This window comes from Anolis sagrei, chromosome 11 (assembly GCF_037176765.1).
Source record: "Anolis sagrei isolate rAnoSag1 chromosome 11, rAnoSag1.mat, whole genome shotgun sequence".
NCBI lineage: Eukaryota > Metazoa > Chordata > Lepidosauria > Squamata > Dactyloidae > Anolis > Anolis sagrei.
In genome coordinates, this window is record NC_090031.1 from 4727822 (window position 1) to 4750226 (window position 22405).

Here is a 22405-nt window from a genome sequence, read left to right on the forward strand (position 1 = left end):
TAACCCCAAATATTGCAACGGTTGTTACATTCTAATCTTAATAACCCCAAATATCGCAATGGTTGTTACATTCTATGCTTGGTGACACCAAATATCGCAATGGTTGTTACATTCTACGCTTGATGACCCCAAATATTGCAACGGTTGTTACGTTCTACTCTTAATAACTCCAAATATCGCAATGGTTGTTACATTCTATACTTGGTGACACCAAATATTGCAATAGTTGTTATGTTCTACTCTTAATAACACCAAATATCTCAATGACTGTTACACTCTACTCCTCATAACATCAAATATCACAATGAGTGTTATGTTCTACACTTGATAACCCTTAGTATCGCAATGGTTGTTACGTTCATCTCTTTCCCAAAACAGCGAGCGTGTGCTATCCCTCTCCAGCTTTAAAGGTTTACAGATCAGACTAGCTCCGTCTCTTGCATCAACGGAGGGCACAGTGCTCGGCGAGAGCTTCAGAAATGACAAGATTGCAAAGAATCCGTCACTTGGTGAATGCCCCGCTCCCCTCTTCTCTGCCTTTTGGAGAGGAACAAAACACCGCTGCTTTCTTTTAGTAATCTCCTACCTAACGCTTCCTCCAGGCTGGGACAGAGATGACAAGAATCCCCCCCATTTGATTATCACATTGGAATTGTGTTAAAAGAAGATGAGGAAAGGGCGCCTGGGGTGGAAGGCAGCCCAATAAGGCAGCCTCGACACTTTAGATGACAATCATTGTATACACCAGAGAACGCACACCTCCATAGAAACTAGAACTGTTGGATAGCACCAAAATGAGTGCTTCTTTTGGGGGGAAGAATAGGAAGAAAGTAGTATGGAATCATAGAATCAAAGAGTTGGAAGAGACCTCCTGGGCCGTCATCCAGTCCAACCCCATTCTGCCAAGAAGCAGGAATATTGCATTCAAATCACCCCTGACAGATGGCCATCCAGCCTCTGTTTAAAAGCTTCCAAAGAAGGAGCCTCCACCACACTCCGGGGCAGAGAGTTCCACTGCTGAACGGCTCTCACAGTCAGGAAGTTCTTCCTCATGTTCAGATGGAATCTCCTCTCTTGTAGTTTGAAGCCATTGCTCCCTTGCGTCCTAGTCTCCAAGGAAGCAGAAAGGAAGCTTGCTCCCTCCTCCTCCCTGTGGCTTCCTTTCACATATTTATACATGGCTATCATGTCTCCTCTCAGCCTTCTCTTCTTCAGGCTGAACATGCCCAGCTCCTTAAGCCACTCCTCATAGGGCTTGTTCTCCAGACCCCTGATCTGCTCCCTTCTCCCTGTGGCTCCCTCTCACATATTTATACATGGCTATCATATCTCCTCTCAGCCTTCTCTTCTTCAGCCTGAACATGCCCAGCTCCTTAAGCCGCTCCTCATAGGGCTTGTTCTCCAGACTCCTGATCTGCTCCCTCCTCCCTGTGGCTTCCTCTCACATATTTATACATGGCTATCATGTCTCATCTCAGCCTTCTCTTCTTCAGCCTGAACATGCCCAGCTCCTTAAGCCGCTCCTCATAGGGCTTGTTCTCCAGACCCCTGATCTGCTCCCTCCTCCCTGTGGCTTCCTCTCACATATTTATACATGGCTATCATGTCTCATCTCAGCTTTCTCTTCTTCAGGCTGAACATGCCCAGCTCCTTAAGCCGCTCCTCATTGGGCTTGTTCTCCAGACCCTCGATCATTTTAGTCGCCCTCCTCTGGACACTTTCCAGCTTGTCAATATCTTGTCAATAGTATGATAGCAACCAGCTTTTTAAAGGAACTAACTAAAAAAGCAAAATAGACTGGAACTATTTAGACAAAAGACTGGAACCCCCATCTAGACAAAAGACTCCGATGGATGCATTGGACTAATTTTCGAGGAACCTGCTGAAAAAGCAAATGCAATTCTATTCTGTATCAATAGGAACATAGTTTCTAGACCAAGGGAAGGAATAGTCCCACTCTATTTTACTTTGGTCACGGCTAAAAAAACACTTTTTTTGTGATCCACAAAAATTCACTCCTTTTGTGATCCACCAAAGGCTTGCTGCTCCCATTTCAGTTGGATCCTCTGTGGGTTTTAGTCCTATCTTGTGTCCAAATTTGGTCAATTCATACAGTGGTTTTTATATCTATCTATCTATCTATCTATCTTTGGTCACGGCTAAAAAACACTCCTTTTGTGATCCACAAAAATTCACTCCTTTTGTGATCCACCAAAGGCTAGCTGCTCCCATTTCAGTTGGGAGCAGCTAACCTTTGGTGGATCCATCATACTAAACCTATTTTGGGTTCAGGGACTTGAGTCATTCCTTTAAAGTTCGGACAAAAACACAGATCGAATTGGCTGACCTTTTGACATGGACATCACTGGCAACAATGGTCCGTGACAGTCCAAATAAAGGTATTAACCAGATCCAATGGGCTTAATTCTCTGTAGGAAAAGAATCACAACAATGGATGGAGTCTGGATTTAATAATCTTACCTTGTTGTCACCTTCTGGAGCCACCGGATCCGTCATCCAGGAACCAAATCTCGATCCAGATGTTTTTACTGTAATCGGATCACCGATTGCTGTCAGTTTCCCGCAGGCTGCAAAAGAGGTGAATGCAATGAAACCAAGGAAGAGATGTCTTGAAACGTGTCCTTCCTCAAACTCCAGAAATTATGATAATTTTTGGAAATGAAATTCCATTAGTCCAGAGATGGGCAAAGGTCTGGGAGCCAAGTCCTATGAGGAATGGCTTAGAGAGCTAAGCCATTCCTCATAGGACTTGGCTGGAGCATGGGTAAGTGAACCCATAGATATTGGGTCTGTGGATAAGGGGTCATTCTGGAAATGGTAAAGACTACCCATAAGATGAATTCACCAATCTGGAGAATGTAACAGGTCCCATCTAGATCTGACCCATGGAATCTGTTTATTGGATTTGGCCAATCCATTCTACTTGGCATTGCCAATACAATTCAGGCCTTCATCTTTTTCCATTCAATGGGTTGGGCAACCCAACCCATCCATTCAGTGAGTTGGACAACCCAACCCATCTATTCAATGAGTTGGGCAACCCAACCCATCCATTCAATGAGTTGGGCAACCCAACCCATCCATTCAAGGAGTTGGACAACCCAACCCATCCATTTAATGAGTTGGGCAACCCAACCCATCCATTCAGTGAGTTGGGCAACCCAACCCATCCATTCAATGAGTTGGGCAACCCAACCCATCCATTCAAGGAGTTGGACAACCCAACCCATCCATTTAATGAGATGGACAACCCAACCCATCCATTCAATGAGCTGGGCAACCCAACCCATCCATTCAAGGAGTTAGACAACCCAACCCATCCATTCAATGAGTTCAGAGAAGGTCGAAAGGGGATTTGATAGCTATGTTTACATATTGGAAAGGATGTCCTATTGAGGAGGGAGAAAGGTCACTTTTGGTTCCTCCAAAACATAGAGCAATCTCAACCGTAGTCTTCAAAGTCACAGTCCAACTCTATGCTAAGCTGGCTCTAATAATAAGAAAGAAACTGTCAGTTGGGACTTTGTTTTGTAACCGCACTGTAGGCTTTGAGAAATAAAGCCTTCCCACTCTGTTTGTGAGGCAACTTCTTCACCAGAAAGCTGCAGAAGTTGCCTCACAGAGTGGGAAGGCTTTATTTCTCAAAGCATACAGTGCGGTTACAAAACAAAGTTTCAACTGACAGTTGCTTTCTCTCGAGTCTCCTATTCTCACCCTTCTTTTTCCCCATTTCCATGGAAACCCTTTCCCTTGTTTCAAGTATGCACAGGCCAGGGCAGGCCAAGGCATGGCCTTCTGTCCTGCTTCCACACAAAACCAGGAAAGAAGGTCATGACACAATGGGCTCAAACTAGGAAGAACTTCCTGACGGTAAGAGCTATTCAATGGTGGCATATGCTGCCTTGGAATGTGATGGAGTCTCCTCCTCTGGAAGGATGGGAGGACTAGGATTGGGTCTTCCTGCATTGGTTGAACAGGGTTCGGTTGGCCAACCCTAGGGTTCTCTTCCAACTCTATGTTGGCAAACAGAAGCTATGCCCAATCCCATTGGGTGGAGAACCAACATCCCTAGAGAATGGGACCATTGATGATCTCTTCCCAATATCTAGGTTAGTTACTTCCTTGGTCAGGCTTTGTCATGGCTTTCCTTTGAGACTGAGAGAGGGTTCTCTTCCAACTCTATGTTGGCAAACAGAAGCTATGCCCAATCCCACTGGGTGGAGAACCAACATATCTAGAGAATGGGACCATTGATGATCTCTTCCCAATATCTAGGTTAGTTACTTGGTCAGGCTTTGTCATGGCTTTCCTTTGAGGCTGAGAGAGGGTTCTCTTCCAACTCTATATTGGCAAACAGGAGCTATGTCCAATCCCATTGGGTGGAGAACCAACATCTCTAGAGAATGGGACCATTGATGATCACTTCCCAATATCTAGGTTAGTTACTTCCTTGGTCAGGCTTTGTCATGGCTTTCCTTTGAGACTGAGAGAGGGTTCTCTTCCAACTCTATGTTGGCAAACAGAAGCTATGCCCAATCCCACTGGGTGGAGAACCAACATATCTAGAGAATGGGACCATTGATGATCTCTTCCCAATATCTAGGTTAGTTACTTCCTTGGTCAGGCTTTGTCATGGCTTTCCTTTGAGGCTGAGAGAGGGTTCTCTTCCAACTCTATATTGGCAAACAGGAGCTATGTCCAATCCCATTGGGTGGAGAACCAACATCTCTAGAGAATGGGACCATTGATGATCACTTCCCAATATCTAGGTTAGTTACTTCCTTGGTCAGGCTTTGTCATGGCTTTCCTTTGAGGCTGAGAGAGGGTTCTCTTCCAACTCTATATTGGCAATCAGAAGCTATGCCCAATCCCATTGGGTGGAGAACCAACATCCCTAGAGAATGGGACCATTGATGATCTCTTCCCAGTATCTAGATTAGTTACTTCCTTGGTCAGGCTTTGTCATGGCTTTCCTTTGAGGCTGAGAGAGTGTCACTCGCTCAAGGTCCAGCCAGTGGGTTTCCGTAGCTGAACCTCTAGGGATCTCAACTATGGTCTTCAAGGTCATAGTCCAATGCTATGCCAAGCTGGCTCTTACTTGGAAGTAACAAAAGCAATAATTGGATTGGATAACCCTGGAGTTCTCTTCCAACTCTATGTTGGCAAAGCTATGACCAATCCCATTGGGTGGAGAACCAACATATCTAGAGAATGGGACCATTGATGAACTCTTCCCAATATCTGTTAGTTACTTCCTTGGTGAGGCTTTGTCATGGCTTTCCTTTGAGGCTGAGAGAGTGTCACTCGCTCAAGGTCAGCCAGTGGGTTTCCATAGCTGAACCTCTAGAGATCTCAACTGTGGTCTTCAAGGTCATAGTCCAACACTATGACAAGCTGGCTCTTACTTGGAAGTAACAAAAGCAATAATTGGATTAGATAACCCTGAAGTTCTCTTCCAACTCTATGTTGGCAAAGCTATGCCCAATCCAATTGGGTGGAGAAGCAACATCTCTAGAGAATGGGACCATTGATGAACTCTTCCCAATATCTGTTAGTTACTTCCTTGGTCAGGCTTTGTCATGGCTTTCCTTTGAGGCTGAGAGAGTGTCACTCGCTCAAGGTCAGCCAGTGGGTTTCCGTAGCTGAACCTCTAGAGATCTCAACTGTGGTCTTCAAGGTCATAGTCCAACACTATGACAAGCTGGCTCTTACTTGGAAGTAACAAAAGCAATAATTGGATTGGATAACCCTGGAGTTCTCTTCCAACTCTATGTTGGCAAAGCTATGACCAATCCCATTGGGTGGAGAACCAACATCTCTAGAGAATGGGACCATTGGTGAATTCTTCGTGACTTCCTTAGTCAGGCTTTGCCATGGCCTTCCTTTGAGGGTGAGAGGGTGAAATTTGCTCAAGGTCATTTCAGTGGGTTTCCGTAGCTGAACCTCTATGGATCCCAAAGATTTGTTCATGTTTGGTGGAGCTTCATCCCTCTCCTCCATCCCTCTTATTGGCTGAATGCTTGTAGGGACACCCACACACACCTATCCATGGATGCCACCATATCTCAGATGACTTTGAAGCACTTCAAAGTCATCTGAGATATGGCTTCATCCCTCTCCTCCATCCCTCTTGTTGGCTGAATGCTTGTAGGGACACACACACACACACAGACCTATCCATGGATGCTACCATATCTCAGATGACTTTGAAGCACTTCAAAGTCATCTGAGATATGGCTTCATCCCTCTCCTCCATCCCTCTTGTTGGCTGAATGCTTGTAGGGACACACACACACACCTATCCATGGATGCTACCATATCTCAGATGACTTTGAAGCACTTCAAAGTCATCTGAGATATGGCTTCATCCCTCTCCTCCATCCCTCTTGTTGGCTGAATGCTTGTAGGGACACACACACACCTATCCATGGATGCTACCATATCTCAGATGACTTTGAAGCACTTCAAAGTCATCTGAGATATGGCTTCATCCCTCTCCTCCATCCCTCTTGTTGGCTGAATGCTTGTAGGGACATACACACACCTATCCATGGATGCTACCATATTTCAGATGACTTTGAAGCACTTCAAAGTCATCTGAGATATGGCTTCATCCCTCTCCTCCATCCCTCTTGTTGGCTGAATGCTTGTAGGGACACACACACACACCTATCCATGGATGCTACCATATCTCAGATGACTTTGAATTGCTTCAAAGTCATAGTCCAACTCTATGCTAAGCTGGCTCTAATAATAATAATAATAATAATAATAATAATAATAATAATAATGGCCATGGAAATCTGTTTTGTTTCCTATCTACCTTGGCATTGCTTGCTGTGACCAACACCTTTCCAAGATGTCTATCTTTGTAAGTGACCATAGATGTGCACCATATTTGTATCCTTATCTCCAAATGTTTGGGACTTCAATTCCTAGAAGCCACATCTCACCCAACGATTGGGGATTCTGGGAGCTGAAGTTCCAAATACCTGGAAGTCCGGAGGATGTGGCGCTGTATTGGATACCTCCTAAGGAGAGCTTCGTGATTGACGTTGGCGTTTGGCTGCATTCCCTCCCTTGCTGTGCCACCCCTAGTCATGTGCCCAGGCTCGCTTTCATCCCTCTTTCTGTGATTCTAATTAAAGCTAATTGAACAGGGGAAGCGTCAGATGCTCTGGGCGTCTTCCCTCCCGCTTAATGAGAGAGCCGGCATGGTGATAATGCCCTTCGGAGAGGAAGCTCTCTTGACAACAGCTGGATCGCCAACGGTGCCAAGGAACAAACAAGGGTTGTTGACAGCAGACAGTCTGTTTTTGGAAGAGTTGGCTGGCATCTCCTTTAGTTCAGGGGAAAAGGAGAGGTTTTGTGTCTTTGGCTTCCAAAAGCGACTTGTCAGTGGCCCAATTATAGTAGATCCCCCGTAAATACTGGTGTTTGTGTCCCGGATACCCAAATCAATGGAGGTTGAAGTCCGGGACTTTATGGGGGGAATATTTTCATTGTTGACCTCATTGATTTGGAGGGACAACCATACTCCATTGTGGGCGGTCTTCTCAACTCTAAAGGAGCTATCCAAGGTGCTGAACCTATATTCAGTCCAGTCAGCCCTTCACGTTGTAGGAGAAAGGAGATTTCCACAGAATATTAGGAAAGGCTATTGGAGAGTGGAATTCATTTCCTGGAAAGGTAGTGCAGAACTCCTTGGTTGGAGGTGTGTAAATGGAAACTGGTTGATGTTCCACTCCATCTATGGGACTTTAGACCCTTAGAGTTCTTTCAAACTCTTCATCCCTTTGTCTATATCATATTTTCTTCCCAAAGGTGGGACCTGATGAAACCAAAATGTCCTTTCTCAACGGCTAGCTACCCAAATCCAGAGACCAATGGGTCCATTTTGGAACAAGCAACAGTACAACTCTGTATCCACAGGTGATAGATTTCAAGATGTCCGTGGATGCTTGTAACCATGAGTACGCCAGTGTTTTGACTCTACTTGGGCCAGAAGGACCTAGTGAGGCCCACAATTCTTGCAGGGGGAATGTATTCTGGAGCATGGGTAAGTGAAACCATAGATATTGGGTCTGTGGATAAGGGGTCATCCTGGAAATGGTAATGACTACTCATAAGATGAAGTCACCAATCTGGAGAATGTAACAGGTCCCATCTAGATCTGACCCATGGAATCTGTTTATTGGATTGGGCTGATCTACTCTACTTGGCATTGACAATACGATTCAGGCCTTCATTTTTTTCCCATTCAGTGGGTTGGACTCAACCCAACCCATCCATTCAATGAGTTGGGCAACCCAACCCATCCATTCAAGGAGTTGGACAACCCAACCCATCCATTCAATGAGTTGGACAACCCAACCCATCCATTCAATGGGTTGAACAACCCAACCCAGCCATTCAATGAGTTGGGCAACCCAACCCATCCATTCAATGAGTTGGACAACCCAACCCATCCATTCAATGAGTTGGGTAACCTAACACATCCATTCAATGAGTTGGGCAACCCAACCCATCAATTCAATGGGTTGGACAACCTAGCCCATCCATTCAATGAGTTGGGCAATCCAACCCATCCATTCAATGAGTTGGGCAACCCAACCCATCCATTCAATGAGTTGGGCAACCCAATTCATCCATTCAATGAGTTGGACAACCCAACCCATCCATTCAATGAGTTGGGCAACCCAACCCATCCATTCAATGAGTTGGGCAACCCAAACCATCCATTCAATGGGTTGGACAACCCAACCCAGCCATTCAATGGGTTGAGTTGTAATTTTTACACCACCCATTTCCCACCAGGATTCAACCCAAGGTCTTCTGGTGTCCCTTGAATGGTGGAACCAATGGGATTACTTCAGACGGTTCTGATTGGAGATCCCTTTCCTCACCTGTTGGCTTTAGTAACATTAACCGTGGAATACCTGGGTTGTTTCTTTCTGGCCTTCAGGTCAAAAAAAGAGAAGAACATGGAGGTTGTCGCTCAAGGAGTTCCCCAAGGAGATTTGTTCATGTTTGGTGGAGCTTCATCCCTCTCCTCCATCCCTCTTGGCTGAATTCTTGTAGGGACACACATACACACCTATCCATGGATGCTACCATATCTCAGATGACTTTGAAGGGCTTCAAGGGGCCTTATGTTTGCTTAGAGAAGTGGCGTGACAATGGGCAACCCATCAAAAAGCTGGAAAGATGGGTGATATTTTGGACTCTGGCCATGCTTTCTGGCCTAGATGTGTGAAGTGTTTCTGAAGTTTGGGAGAACCTAATGGATGATAGGCTTCCAAATGCTTGAGAAAAACACATTCTCTTGTATATTTCTCGTACATCCAACCATAAAGGGACTTTGGTCTCAACTATAGGAGATGTTTTTCAACCAATGGGGCCTTCATAAGTGTTGATTTATCAAGTTATTGGATTGATTTGGTCTCCAATTGGAGTGGTCAGTGTGAGCCCCCCTCAAGATGTAATTGAGTTGCAATTCTGGACACTATTGGGATGGGGATTCCTCCCAGGGGCTGCTGGGAGTTGCCATCCCACCATTCTGCATCATCCCCACCCTTGGATTTAGGGAATGAAGGCATTGCAACTCTGTATTGGCTTTTGTATATACCAGTGTTTCTCAACCTTCGGAATGCTGTGACCACTTAATACAGTTCCTCATGTTGTGGTGACCCCCAACCATAACATTATTTTCGTTGCCACGTAAATATCTGATATGCAGGATGTATTTTCATCCACTGGACCAAATTTGGCACAAATACACGGTACACCCAAATTTGAAAACTGGTGGGGTTGAGGTAGATTGATTTTGTCATTTGGGAGTTGTAGTTCCTGGGATTTATAGTTCACCTACAATCAAAGAGCATTCTGAACTCCACCAATGATGGAATTGAACCAAACCTGGCACACAGAACTCCCATGATCAACAGAAAATACGGGAAGGGTTTGGTGGGCATTGACGTTGAGTTTGGGAGTTGCAGTTCACCTACATCCAGAGAGCACTTCGACTCAAACAATGATAGATCTGGACCAAACTTGGAATGAGTACTTAATATGCCCCAATGTGAACACCGGTGGAGTTTGGGGAAAATAGATATTTGGGAGTTGTAGTTGCTGGAATTTATAGTTTATCTACAATCAAAGAACATTCTGAACTCCACCAATGATGGAATCGAACCAAACTTGGCAGACGGAACTCCCATGATCAACAGAAAATACGGGAAGGGTTTGGTGGGCATTGACCTTCAGTTTGGGAGTTGCAGTTCACCTACATCCAGAGAGCACTTGGACTCAAACAATGATAGATCTGGACCAAACTTGGAATGAGTACTCACTATGCCCAAATGTGAACACTGGTGGAGTCTGGGGAAAATAGACATTTGGGAGTTGTAGTTGCTGGGATTTATAGTTAACCTAAAATCAAAGAGCATTCTGAACTCCACCAACGATGGAATCGAACCAAACTTAGCACACAGAACTCCCATGATCAACAGAAAATACGGGAAGGGTTTGGTGAGCATTGACCTTGAGTTTGGGAGTTGCAGTTCACCTACATCCAGAGAGCACTTGGACTCAAACACTGATAGATCTGGATCAAACTTGGAATGAGTACTCAATATGCCCAAATGTGAACACTGGTGGAGTTTGGGGAAAATAGATATTTGGGAGTTGTAGTTGCTGGGATTTATAGTTTATCTACAATCAAAGAGCATTCTGAACCCCAACGATGATAGGATTGGGCCACACTTCTCACACAGAGCCCCCAAACCTTGAAGGGACTCGCTGTTGTGAGCCTCCATCCAGCCTCACACCCTGTTGCCATGTGCCGAGCACACCTGCTCTTCTCTCCCTTCTTGGCGTGTCAGAAACAGCCCTCACCTTGGGCAACCCAACCCATCTATCCAATGAGTTGGTCAACCCAACCCATCCATTCAATGAGTTAGGCAACCCAACCCATCCATTCAATGAGCTAGGCAACCCAACCTATCCATTCAATGAGTTAGGCAACCCAACCTATCCATTCAATGAGTTAGGCAACCCAACCCATCCATTCAATGAGTTAGGCAACCCAACCCATCCATTCAATGAGTTGGTCAACCCAACCCATCCATTCAATGAGTTGGTCAACCCAACCCATCCATTCAATGAGTTAGGCAACCCAACCCATCCATTCAATGAGTTAGGCAACCCAACCTATCCATTCAATGAGTTAGGCAACCCAACCCATCCATTCAATGAGTTAGGCAACCCAACCCATCCATTCAATGAGTTGGTCAACCCAACCCATCCATTCAATGAGTTGGTCAACCCAACCCATCCATTCAATGAGTTAGGCAACCCAACCCATCCATTCAATGAGTTAGGCAACCCAACCTATCCATTCAATGAGTTAGGCAACCCAACCCATCCATTCAATGAGTTAGGCAACCCAACCCATCCATTCAATGAGTTGGTCAACCCAACCCATCCATTCAATGAGTTGGTCAACCCAACCCATCCATTCAATGAGTTAGGCAACCCAACCCATCCATTCAATGAGTTAGGCAACCCAACCTATCCATTCAATGAGTTAGGCAACCCAACCCATCCATTCAATGAGTTAGGCAACCCAACCCATCCATTCAATGAGTTGGTCAACCCAACCCATCCATTCAATGAGTTGGTCAACCCAACCCATCCATTCAATGAGTTAGGCAACCCAACCCATCCATCCAATGAATTGGACAACCCAACCTATCCATTCAATGGGCTGAGGGGCTGACCAATCACAGTGCAGGAGGGCTTTTGGTGATAGGATTCACCGTCTGTTTCCAAAAAGGGGTTCCTAACGTCATCAGAAATATATGTTTTCTGATGGTGTTTGGTGACCCCTCTCAACCCCGTCACGACCCTCTCAGTGGTCGCGACCCCCAAGTAGAGAAACACTGGTATATATTCATGTATAAGTTGGTCGTGTTTGGGGACCAAAATTATGGATTTTGATATGACATGTGGATATGTCAAATAGGGCCATGTTCCAGACCTCTGGTGAAACCCCGGGCATTGAAACCACATGTGGATTTTGGCTCGCGGAGTGGGCCGAGCTCCCCAACGGTAGCCTTTGGAGATCCGTCAACTGGGAACTGGAGTGTGGATGCCCCACTTTTGCCCTCCCCGGGGTTTGGGATTGGGGGGGGGGATGCAGTGGGGGTGCCTCCTCCCTGCGAGGTGTGCAAGCCTACCTAATTTTTGCATGCACGCCCGCAGCCTCTCTTCAAGATTTGAGACTCTGTTCTGTAGCTCTTCGTAGTCAAAGGCGCCAATCTCCTCCTGGAGCTCGTTTAGAACTGACGTCAGATTCTGGACTTCCTCTTTAAACTGCAAAACCAATTTGGCATCGGCTTTGTACTCCTCCAACACTGGGATCAAGGGCCTAAGCTCCTCCATTTTCGCTTTTATCGCCTGCAAGGTTAAAATAAGCTTGGTTTCAGTGCTCGGAGTTCAACATCTCTCTCTCTCTCTCTCTCTTTTCCCCCTGACGCTGGGATCGGGCCAAGGTCTTTTTTTTAGGGAGGGAGGGGCACCCACGTCCTAATTATTATTAATCTTATTGTGGAAAGGTTTTCTTTCTTTGGGTTGATGTGAGTTTTCTGGGCTGCCTGGCGATGTTCCGGTAGCATTCTCTCCTGACATTTTGCCCACATCCATGGCAGGCATCCTCAGAGGTTGTGAGGTCTGTTGGAAACGAGGAAGAACTCTTGTCTGTTTGAGGCAAGTGTGAATGTTACTATTGGCCACCTTGATTAGCATTGAATAGCCCCCAAAGCTTGGCTGCTTCATGCCTGGGGGAATCCTTTGTTGGGAGGTGTTAGCTGACCCTGTCTGGAAATTCTTTATTTACTATCCTGATTTTAAAGTTTTAAAAATACTGTTAGCTAGATTTTGTTTATTTTCATTGTTTCTAAAATCAAGACAGTAAATAAAGAGTAACAGGGGAATTCTGGACAGGAAACAATCAGGACCAGCTAATTATTATTATTATTATTATTAACTTTATTTGTACCCCGCTAGCATCTCCCGAAGGACTCGATGCGGCTAACACCTCCCAATAAAGGATTCCCCGCCCCAGGCAGGATGTAGTTAGGCCATTTCATGATAAGAGAAAGAAGGAAAGATGAAAAAAGAAGGCGGAAGGAAAAAGAGAAGGAAGGAGGGAAGAAAGAGGAAAGGAAAGACAAAGGGGAAGGAAGGAAGGATGGAGAAAGAGGGAGGTAAGGAGGAGGAAAGGGAGAAGGAAGGAAAGACAAAGGGGAGGGAAGGATGGAAGGAAGGGAAGGAAGGAGGAAGGAAAGAGAGAAGGAAGGATGGAAGGGAGGAAGGGAAGGATGGAAGGAGAGAGAGGGAAGGAGGGAAGAATGAGGGAAGGAAAGACAAAGGGGAAGGAAGGAAGGAAGGATGGAGAAAGAGGGAGGTAAGGAGGAAGGAACGAGAGAAGGAAGGAAAGACAAAACGTAGGGAAGGATGGAAGGAAGGGAAGGAGGAAGGAAAGAGAGAAGGAAGGATGAAAGGAGAAAGAGGGAGAGAGGGAGGAGAGAGGGAAGGAAAGATAAAAGGGAAGGAAGGAAGGTTGAAAGGGAAAGAGGAAGGAAAAAGAAGGAAGGGAGCGGATAAAGGAAAGAGGGAAGGATAAAGGAAAGACGAAAGGGAGGAAAGGAAGGATGGAAGGAGAAAGAGGGAGAGGGGGAGGAAAGAGGGAAGTAAGGAAAGACAAAAGGGAGGGAATGATGGAAGGAAGAGAGAAGGAAAGAGAGAAGGAAGGAAAGAGAGAAGGAAGGATGGAAGGAAAGAGAGGGAAGGAGGGAAGAAAGAGGGAAGGAAGGATAAAAGGGAAGGAGGAAGGAAAAAGAAGGGAGGGGATGATAAAGGAAAGAGAGAAGGAAGGAAGGAGAAAGAGGGAGAGAGGGAGGAAAGAGGGAAGAAAGGAAAGACAAAAGGGAGGGTAGGATGGAAGGGAAAGAGGAAGGAAAGAGAGAGGGAAGGACGGAAGAAAGAGGGAAGGAAAGATAAAAGGGAAGGAAGGATGAAAGGGAAGGAGGAAGGAAAAAGAAGGAAGGGAGGGAAGGAGAAAGGAAGGATAAAGGAAAGAGAGAAGGAAGGACGGAAGGATGGAAGAAAGAGGGAAGGAAAGATAAAAGGGAGGGAAGGATGAAAGGGAAGGAGGAAGGAAAAAAGAAGGAAGGGAGGGAAGGATAAAGGAAAGAGAGAAGGAAGGAAGGATGAAAGAGTGGAAGGAAAGAAAGGAGGGAGGGAGAAAGAGGGAGGTAAGGGAGGGAGGAAGGAAGGAGGGAAGGAGGCAGGAAAGAGAGAAGGAAGAAAGGATAGGATGGTGAGAGGAGGAAACAATCAGGGCCAACTAATCACCTCCCAACAAAGGATTCCCCCGGGCAGTAAGAAGCCAGACTTCGGAAACTATAAGGCTATGAAATGCTAATCAAGGTGGCCAATTGCAACATTCACACTTGCCTCAAACAGACAAAGATCTATAAATCCCACTCGCCTAGTTTCCAACAGACCTCACAACCTCTGAGGATGCCTGCCATAGAGGTGGGCGAAACGTCAGGAGAGAATGCTTCCGGAACATGACCCCAGACAGCCCGGAAACCTCACAGCGACCCAGTGATTCCGGCCACGAAAGCCTTCGACAAACCCGTTTCTTTCTTTTGCAAAGAGTAAACATACAAAGCAACGTTTCTACGTCTAAAACCATAGGAAACAGTCTGAAGAACGCCGTCTTATTTGGGAAAAAGGCCTTTATTTAGAATTTTTTTTTTTTTTCGTTTTTAGAATGCAACATCTGAAGGTTACATGCTTCGGTCACAGACACAAATTCGTTTAGTTTTTTTGTCTTTTCCATAAATTAATCATGACGATGATGGTTAAGAGAAGGAGAAGAATAAGAAGAAGAAGGGATGCAAACGCGGTGGTGGAATGCGTCTCTACATTGGAACATGCAAAGGAAGAGCGCTCGGCGAAGAGGAAGAGGAAGAAGGTGGGGAATGGTGCGGAAGGGCGTGAAAAGAAAAGAACGCAAAAGGGAACACAAAGAAAAGAGAAACCAAAGGATGGGAGTGGCGGTGGGAAAGCTTTCTGCCCTCGTATATATCTTTTTTTGTATTTTTTTTTTCTCAGGGGGGGATGAATTGCTTCTTCAGCCAGTGCGACATTGTAAAAATTTCGTTAAAGTTAGCCCTGCAAGCAAGAAAATGAGACACTGTTGAAGAGCCGGCTCACTAACCTGCCTTCAGACACATTATTATCAACATTTGCTAATTGTTTTTAATTAAATAATAATAATAATATTTTTTAAAAAAAACAATAGGCGCAAACTTTTGAGTTGCTGCGTGTTTTCCGGGTGGAAGCATTCTCTCCTGACGTTTCTCCCACATCTATGGCAGGTATCCTCAGAGGTTGTGAGGTCTGTTGGAAACTAGGAAAATTGGGTTTGTATATCTGTGGAATGATGTCCAGGGTGGGAGAAAGGACTCTTGTCTGTTGGAGGCAAGCGTGAATGTTGGCCACCGTGAATTAATGGCCTTTCAGCTACAAAGTCTGGCTGCTTCCTGCCTGTTTATATATCTGTGGAATGATGTCCAGGGTGGGAGAAAGAGCTACAAGTGTGAATGTTGCCATTGGCCACCTTGATTAGCATTGAATGGCCTTGCAGGTACAAGGTCTGGCTGCTTCCTGCCTATTTATATATCTGTGGAATGATGTCCAGGGTGGGAGAAAGAACTACAAGTGTGAATGTTGCCATTGGCCACCTTGATTAGCATTGAATGGCCTTGCAGGTACAAGGTCTGGCTGCTTCCTGCCTATTTATATATCTGTGGAATGATGTCCAGGGTGGGAGAAAGAGCTACAAGTGTGAATGTTGCCATTGGCCACCTTGATTAGCATTGAATGGCCTTGCAGGTACAAGGTCTGGCTGCTTCCTGCCTATTTATATATCTGTGGAATGATGTCCAGGGTGGGAGAAAGAGCTACAAGTGTGAATGTTGCCATTGGCCACCTTGATTAGCATTGAATGGTCTTGCAGCTACAAAGTACGGCTGCTTCCTGCCTGTTTATATATATGTGGAATGATGTCCAGGGTGGAAGAAAGGAATACAAGTGTGAATGTTGCCATTGGCCACCTTGATTCGCATTGCATGGTCTTGCAGCTACAAGGTCTGGCTGCTTCCTGCCTGTTTATATATCTGTGGAATGATGTCCAGGGTGGGATACATTTGTTGGGAGATGTTAGCTGACCCTGATTGTTTCCTGTCTGGAATTCCCCTGTTTTTTGAGTGTTGTTGAGGATAGAATTTACTATCCTGATTCTAGAGTTGTTTTTAGCTTTGTAGCTTCTTCCTGCCTGGGGGAATCCTTTGTTGGGAGGTGTTAGCTGACCCTGATTGTTTCCTGTCTGAAATTCCCCTGTTTTTTGAGTGTCATTTTTTATTTACTATCCTGATTCTAGAGGGTTTTTTAGCTTTGTAGCTTCTTCCTGTCTGGGGGAATCCTTTGTTGGGAGGTGTTAGCTGACTCTGATTGTTTCCCATCTGAAATTCCTCTGTTTTTTGTAAATAGAGAAACACTCAGAAAACAAGGGAATTCCAGACAGGAAACAATCAGGGGCAGCTAACACCTCCCAACAAAGGATTCCCCCAGGCGGAAAGGAGCCAGGCTTTGAAACTGGAAGGTTATTCAGTGTTAATGGCAACATTCACATTTTCCTCCAGCCAACACGAGTTCGTCCTCCCACCCTGGACAACCCCACTTGCCATGTTTCCAACAGACCTCACAACCTCTGAGGATGCCTGCCATAGGTGTGGGTGAAACGTCAGGAGAGAATGCTTCTGGAACATGGCCAGACAGCCTGGAAGACTCACAGCAACCCAATGATTCCGGCCATGAAAGTCGTCAACAACACATTGGCTCAAACTTCGCTCGTGGTGACTGCTTGGAGTGCAATCTCAACTCAAGATGGCCCAAATTGCATTGAAGGCCAAACCAAATTTTGAACATGGTTTTCGGTTAGTGAGTGGCTATTTTGACCACTGGATGGCCACTTGGACTTGCGCCCAACTTGGTTGCCACCTCTTTTGAGTTCAGATTGCATGCCTCCTTAGAAGTCAACACAATTGGCATCCCAATCTGGGACTATTATTTAAGCACCACCCCATAAACCAAAAGGGACAAAGGAAGAAATGTTGATGATAAGAAAGGGCCCGGTGGGATATCTCCACTCTCTATAGTTATTTACAATCTCCCACAATCCTTCAATGTGCAAGACCAGTTCCTAGTCCAAAAAGTAATGTTTCCAAAATCTATTCAAGGAAGACCTCCATACATGGACCCCAAGTGTGACACCCCACAGGACCTGTACCTTTCTCCTATCCATGCCCAACAAAATAGGTCTTCTCTTTGGATGGACTAGGCCTTCCAAAAGCTTCTAATGACCTTAAATAGGGTCATCATGTTGGCAAACCTAGAAAATTCCAAGAGAGGATATTCCTTCTAGGTCCTCCACCATGGTTCTATGGTAACTTCAGGTGGAAGTCATCCAAATATGGTGTTTGAGCTGCATAATAAATAAATAAATAATATCGTATGCCATATAATATTTGGTTAGGTGGTCCTAACCCTACCTTAGGACGTTATAATTCAGTAGGAGGAAGCCATATATGGTCTCACCTCAGAGTCTCCAGAACGTTTCATGGTCCCATGGTGGCTCTCAAGCCTTTGGTCCTTCAGGTGATGCTGAAATTTATCTCCCTGAATCTCCCAACCATCACCACACTGGCTGGGGCTCCAGTGAGGTGATGGTTGAGGGATTCAAGAGTAATGTTTCCAAGTTCTGTTCAAGGATGACCTCCATACATGGACCCCAAGTGTGACACCCCACAGGACCTGTACCTTTCACCTATGACCAACAAAATAGGTCCTCTCTTTGGATGGACTAGGCCTTCCAAAAGCTTCTAATGACCTTAAATAGGGTCATCATGTTGGCGAACCTAGAAAATTCCAAGAGAGGATATTCCTTCTAGGTCCTCCACCATGGTTCTATGGTAACTTCAGGTGGAAGTCATCCAAATATGGTGGTTGAGCTGCATAATAAATAAATAAATTAAATCGTATGCCATATAATATTTGGTTAGGTGGTCCTAACCCTACCTTAGGACGTTATAATTCAGTAGGAGAAAGCCATATATGGTTTCACCTCAGAGTCTCCAGAACGTTTCATGGTCCCATGGTGGTTCTCAAGCTTTTGGTCCTTCAGGTGATGCTGAACTTTATCTCCCAGAATCTCCCAACCATCACCACACTGGCTGGGGCTCCAGTGAGGTGATGGTTGAGGGATTCAAGAGTTCTCTCCATATTCTCAGCTCCTCCAAACCCAATCCAGGTCTTCCCTCTTTCACTGTCCTGTTTCAGCCTCTCCATCTAACCCTCTAACTGGGAAGTCCCTACACTATATCCCCAGTTAGCTTGAATCCCTCAACCATCACCTCACTGGAGCCCCAGCCAGTGTGATGGTGGTTGGAAGACTCTGGGAGATAAAGTTCAGCATCACCTGAAGGACCAAAAGCTTGAGAACCACCATGGGACCATGAAGCATTCTGGAGACCCTGAGGTGAGACCATATATGTCTTCCTCTTACTGAATTACAATGTCCTAAGGTAGGCTTAGGACCGCCTAACTGTTTTCTAGTGTCATTTATAATCATGGGACAATGGTCATGACCATAAATGATCCCGAAACCCACCCTAAAACCATTCAGTTGTGCCAAATGATCCAGGAGATCAGGGTGTTATAAGGTGACATGACCAGCTCCTCCAAACCCAATCCAGGTCTTCTCTATTTGATTGCCCTGCTTCAACCTCCCCTATCTAACCCTCTAACTGGGAAGACCCTACACTATCTCCTCTTTCCTGAAGAAGGATCACTAAGGTGTCTGTTCTCAATCATTGGACTTCCCAGTTGGCTTGGACTTAACTCCCAGGAGCCCCAGCCAGTGAGGTGATGAGTAAGAGATTCTGGGAGATAAAGTTCCAGCATCATCTGAAGGACCAAAAGCTTGAGAACCACCATGGGACCATGAAATGTTCTGGAGATCCTGAAGTGATACCATATATGGCTTCCTCTTACTCAATTATAATGTCCTAAGGTAGTCACAGGGCCACCTAACTGTTTTCTGGTGCCATTTATAATCATGGGGCGATGGTCATGACCATAAATGACCCCAAAACCCACCTTAAAACCATTCAATTGACCCACGTGATGCAGGAGATCAGAGTGCTATAGGATGACATGACCAGCCTACTTCTCCATCTTTGACTGGAAGAAGGGGCCTGGTGATGCCATCCTATCATGCCCCGCTACTATCTGGGAGGTGATTATCTCTAAGGTTAGATTCTGGGGCTGTCCCTCACTCCAAGGAATGTTACTACCATCTGTCCTGGGTACAAAGTTGGAGAAGATGGAAGAGTTTTTACCAGACCATGGGCTCACCTTGAACTGCCTTGCCAGATGTTGTTTGTGGCTCTCTTCCACCTGCTTGAACTTGGTTTCCAGCCCTCTCATCTGGTTTTCCATTTTCTCGACGTACTGTAGATCCCGTTGGGTCCTCCGGTCCAACACCTCTATGGACTGGGACATGTTTTGTACCTGTGCAAAGAGCGAAGTGGGATTGTGGAGGCAGAGAGGGACAAAGAGAAGGTCAAAATGACAGGGGAGATAATGGGAGTAACCACAACAGCAATTCAGTTGGACTTGAACAGTCAACTGGATGCCTCAAGTCAACTGGGCCATCCCTATGGATCACATGGAGACAGAAGATAGAGTGAGCTTGGCTTCTGTCCTTGTAGAGACTAGGCTGTAAACCAAACAAACCCATGGAGATCCTACCTAGGATCATCCCTATGGATCACATGGAGACAGAAGATAGAGTGAGCTTGTCTTCTGTCATTGTAGAGACTAGGCTGTAAACCAAATGAACCCATGGAGATCCTACCAAGAACCATTCCTATGGATCACGTTGAGGTAGAAGATAGAGTGAGGTTGTCTTCTGTCATAGTAGAGACTAGGCTGTAAACCAAACGAACCCATGGAGATCCTACCTAGGATCATCCCTATGGATCACACTGAGACAGAAGATAGAGTGAGCTTGTCTTCTGTCATTGTGGCGACTAGGCTGTAAACCAAATGAACCCATGGAGATCCTACCAAGAACCATTCCTATGGATCACGTTGAGGTAGAAGATAGAGTGAACTTGTCTTCTGTCATTGTAAAGACTAGGCTGTATACCAAATGAACCCATGGAGATCCTACCTAGAATCATCCCTATGGATCACATTGAGATGGAAGATAGAGTGAGCTTGGCTTCTGTCATTGTAGAGACTAGGCTGTAAACTGAACAAACCCATGGAGATCCTACTAAGGACCATGCTTATGGAGCACATTGAGGTAGAAGATGGAGAAAGCTTGTCTTCTGCTACTGAAGACAAGGACACTGATCAAATAAACTTATGGAGATTCTACCTAAATGTTAGGAGGAACAATCTGATGGTAAGAACTGTTCCATAGTAGAATTGCCTGTCTTAGTGGGGACTTGGAGGTCCTTCAACGGAAGTTGGAGGCCCATCTCTCAGGAAGTAGCCATTGTGAGTGAGGAAGGTCTGTTCTCTTGTCAATCAGGATACAACACATTGATGTTTTCCTTCTCCTTGAACAATTTAAGGAAGAGTTGTAACTGGGATCCTGATTATGATTAACACAAAGAATATCGCTGGTGTGAAAGGGAGAAAATGTCTATCTGTTGTAACTCAATCAGTAGGAAAACAGATCTCTAAAGCTGATGGTGGTTGCTACCTGATAATTTAAGGATGCAAGGAAGAGTTGGGATCCTGATTCTGATTGACACAAAGAAGATCACCAGTGTGAAGGAAATGTCTATCTGTTGTATCCCGATCAGTAGGAGAAGAGAAGTCCAATGCTTCTGGGTAAGTTGAAGGTGGAGGACAAGCCACAACTAAGGTAGCAATATAGCTAAGTAGCTTAGATACCAGCCATTGTGTCCATGGCCCTCCTTCTTGAGAGGAAAACACTCCTTTGTAACCACTCAAGAGTACCTTTTGACTAAGAAGGATGTTTCTGCTCAGCGATGAATTATCACCTTGTCGCTGGCAGATGACAGTCATTGATTGTTGGCGTGTGAGACAGGAATGTCAGCGACGAAAGACTGTCACCACGAAAGTATCATGAACCCGCCTTGGGGATCACAGCATCCATCATCGGAACAGATGGGCAGATACATGAGCCATGTATAACATATCAAACCCACCCTCCTTTCTGAATAGAACCTAACAATCCTGGCGTCAACCAATCCAATGTAATCTTGGAAGCAAAGCAAGGGCTGGGTCTAGTTAATGCTTGTGTGGGAGACCACCAAGGAACACCAGTGTTGTGGGTGATATTCCTTAATGAAGAAAAACCCAATGAAAGGCATGAGTCAACAGGCAACTTCAAATCACATAGATATATCTTCTGAGTTAGATGTCCATGCCTCACTCAGATGTAGGAATCTCTTAAGTCCTCCAAATCCAGTTAGTAGAACATCTCTCTAGCAAACTCTAGGTTCTCTAGGGCAACTACATGGTCAGCTTCAGCTGGAAGAACACCTCTCCAGTATGACTTTGTGGTCAACTTCAACTGGAAGAACACTTCTCTAGGAATCTCTAGGTTCTCTAGGGTAACTATATGGCCAACTCCAGCTGGAAGAATACCTCTCTAGGGCAACTACATGGTCAGCTTCATCTGGAAGAACTCCTCACCTATATGACTTTGTGGTCAACATCAACTGGAAGAACACTTCTCTAGGAATCTCTAGGTTCTCTAGGGTAACTATATGGCCAACTCCAGCTGGAAGAATACCTCTCTAGGAATTTCTAGGTTCTCTTGGGCAACTATATGGTCCACTCCAGCTGGAAGAATACCTCTCTAGGAATATCTAGGTTCTCTTGGGCAACTATATGGTCAACTTCAGCTGGAAGAACTCCTCTCCTATATGACTTTGTGGTCAACGTCAACTGGAAGAACACTTCTCTAGGAATCCCTAGGTTCTCTAGGGTAACTATATGGTCAACTCCAGCTGGAAGAATGCCTCTCTAGGAATTTCTAGGTTCTCTTGGGCAACGATGTGGTTAACTCCAGCTGGAAGAATACCTCTCTAGGAATTTCTAGGTTCTCTTGGGCAACGATGTGGTTAGCTTCAGCTGGAAGAATACCTCTCTAGGAATTTCTAGGTTCTCTTGGGCAACGATGTGGTTAGCTTCAGCTGGAAGA

The 22405-nt window shown here is 45.4% G+C and overlaps 1 protein-coding gene across 2 annotated transcripts in view; it reads right to left on the reverse strand.

The window, feature by feature from the left end:
- The window catches only part of OLFM1 (olfactomedin 1), a 72005-nt gene that overhangs the window by 8422 nt on the left and 41178 nt on the right, over positions 1-22405 (reverse strand). For both annotated transcript variants that reach the window (XM_060757475.2, XM_060757474.2), the window contains exons 3-5: positions 19573-19728; positions 12261-12480; positions 2482-2588 (exon numbers count right to left, since the gene is read on the reverse strand). In XM_060757475.2, the coding sequence (XP_060613458.2) occupies positions 2482-2588; positions 12261-12480; positions 19573-19728 (483 nt within the window). The remainder of the gene's footprint in view (positions 1-2481; positions 2589-12260; positions 12481-19572; positions 19729-22405) is intronic.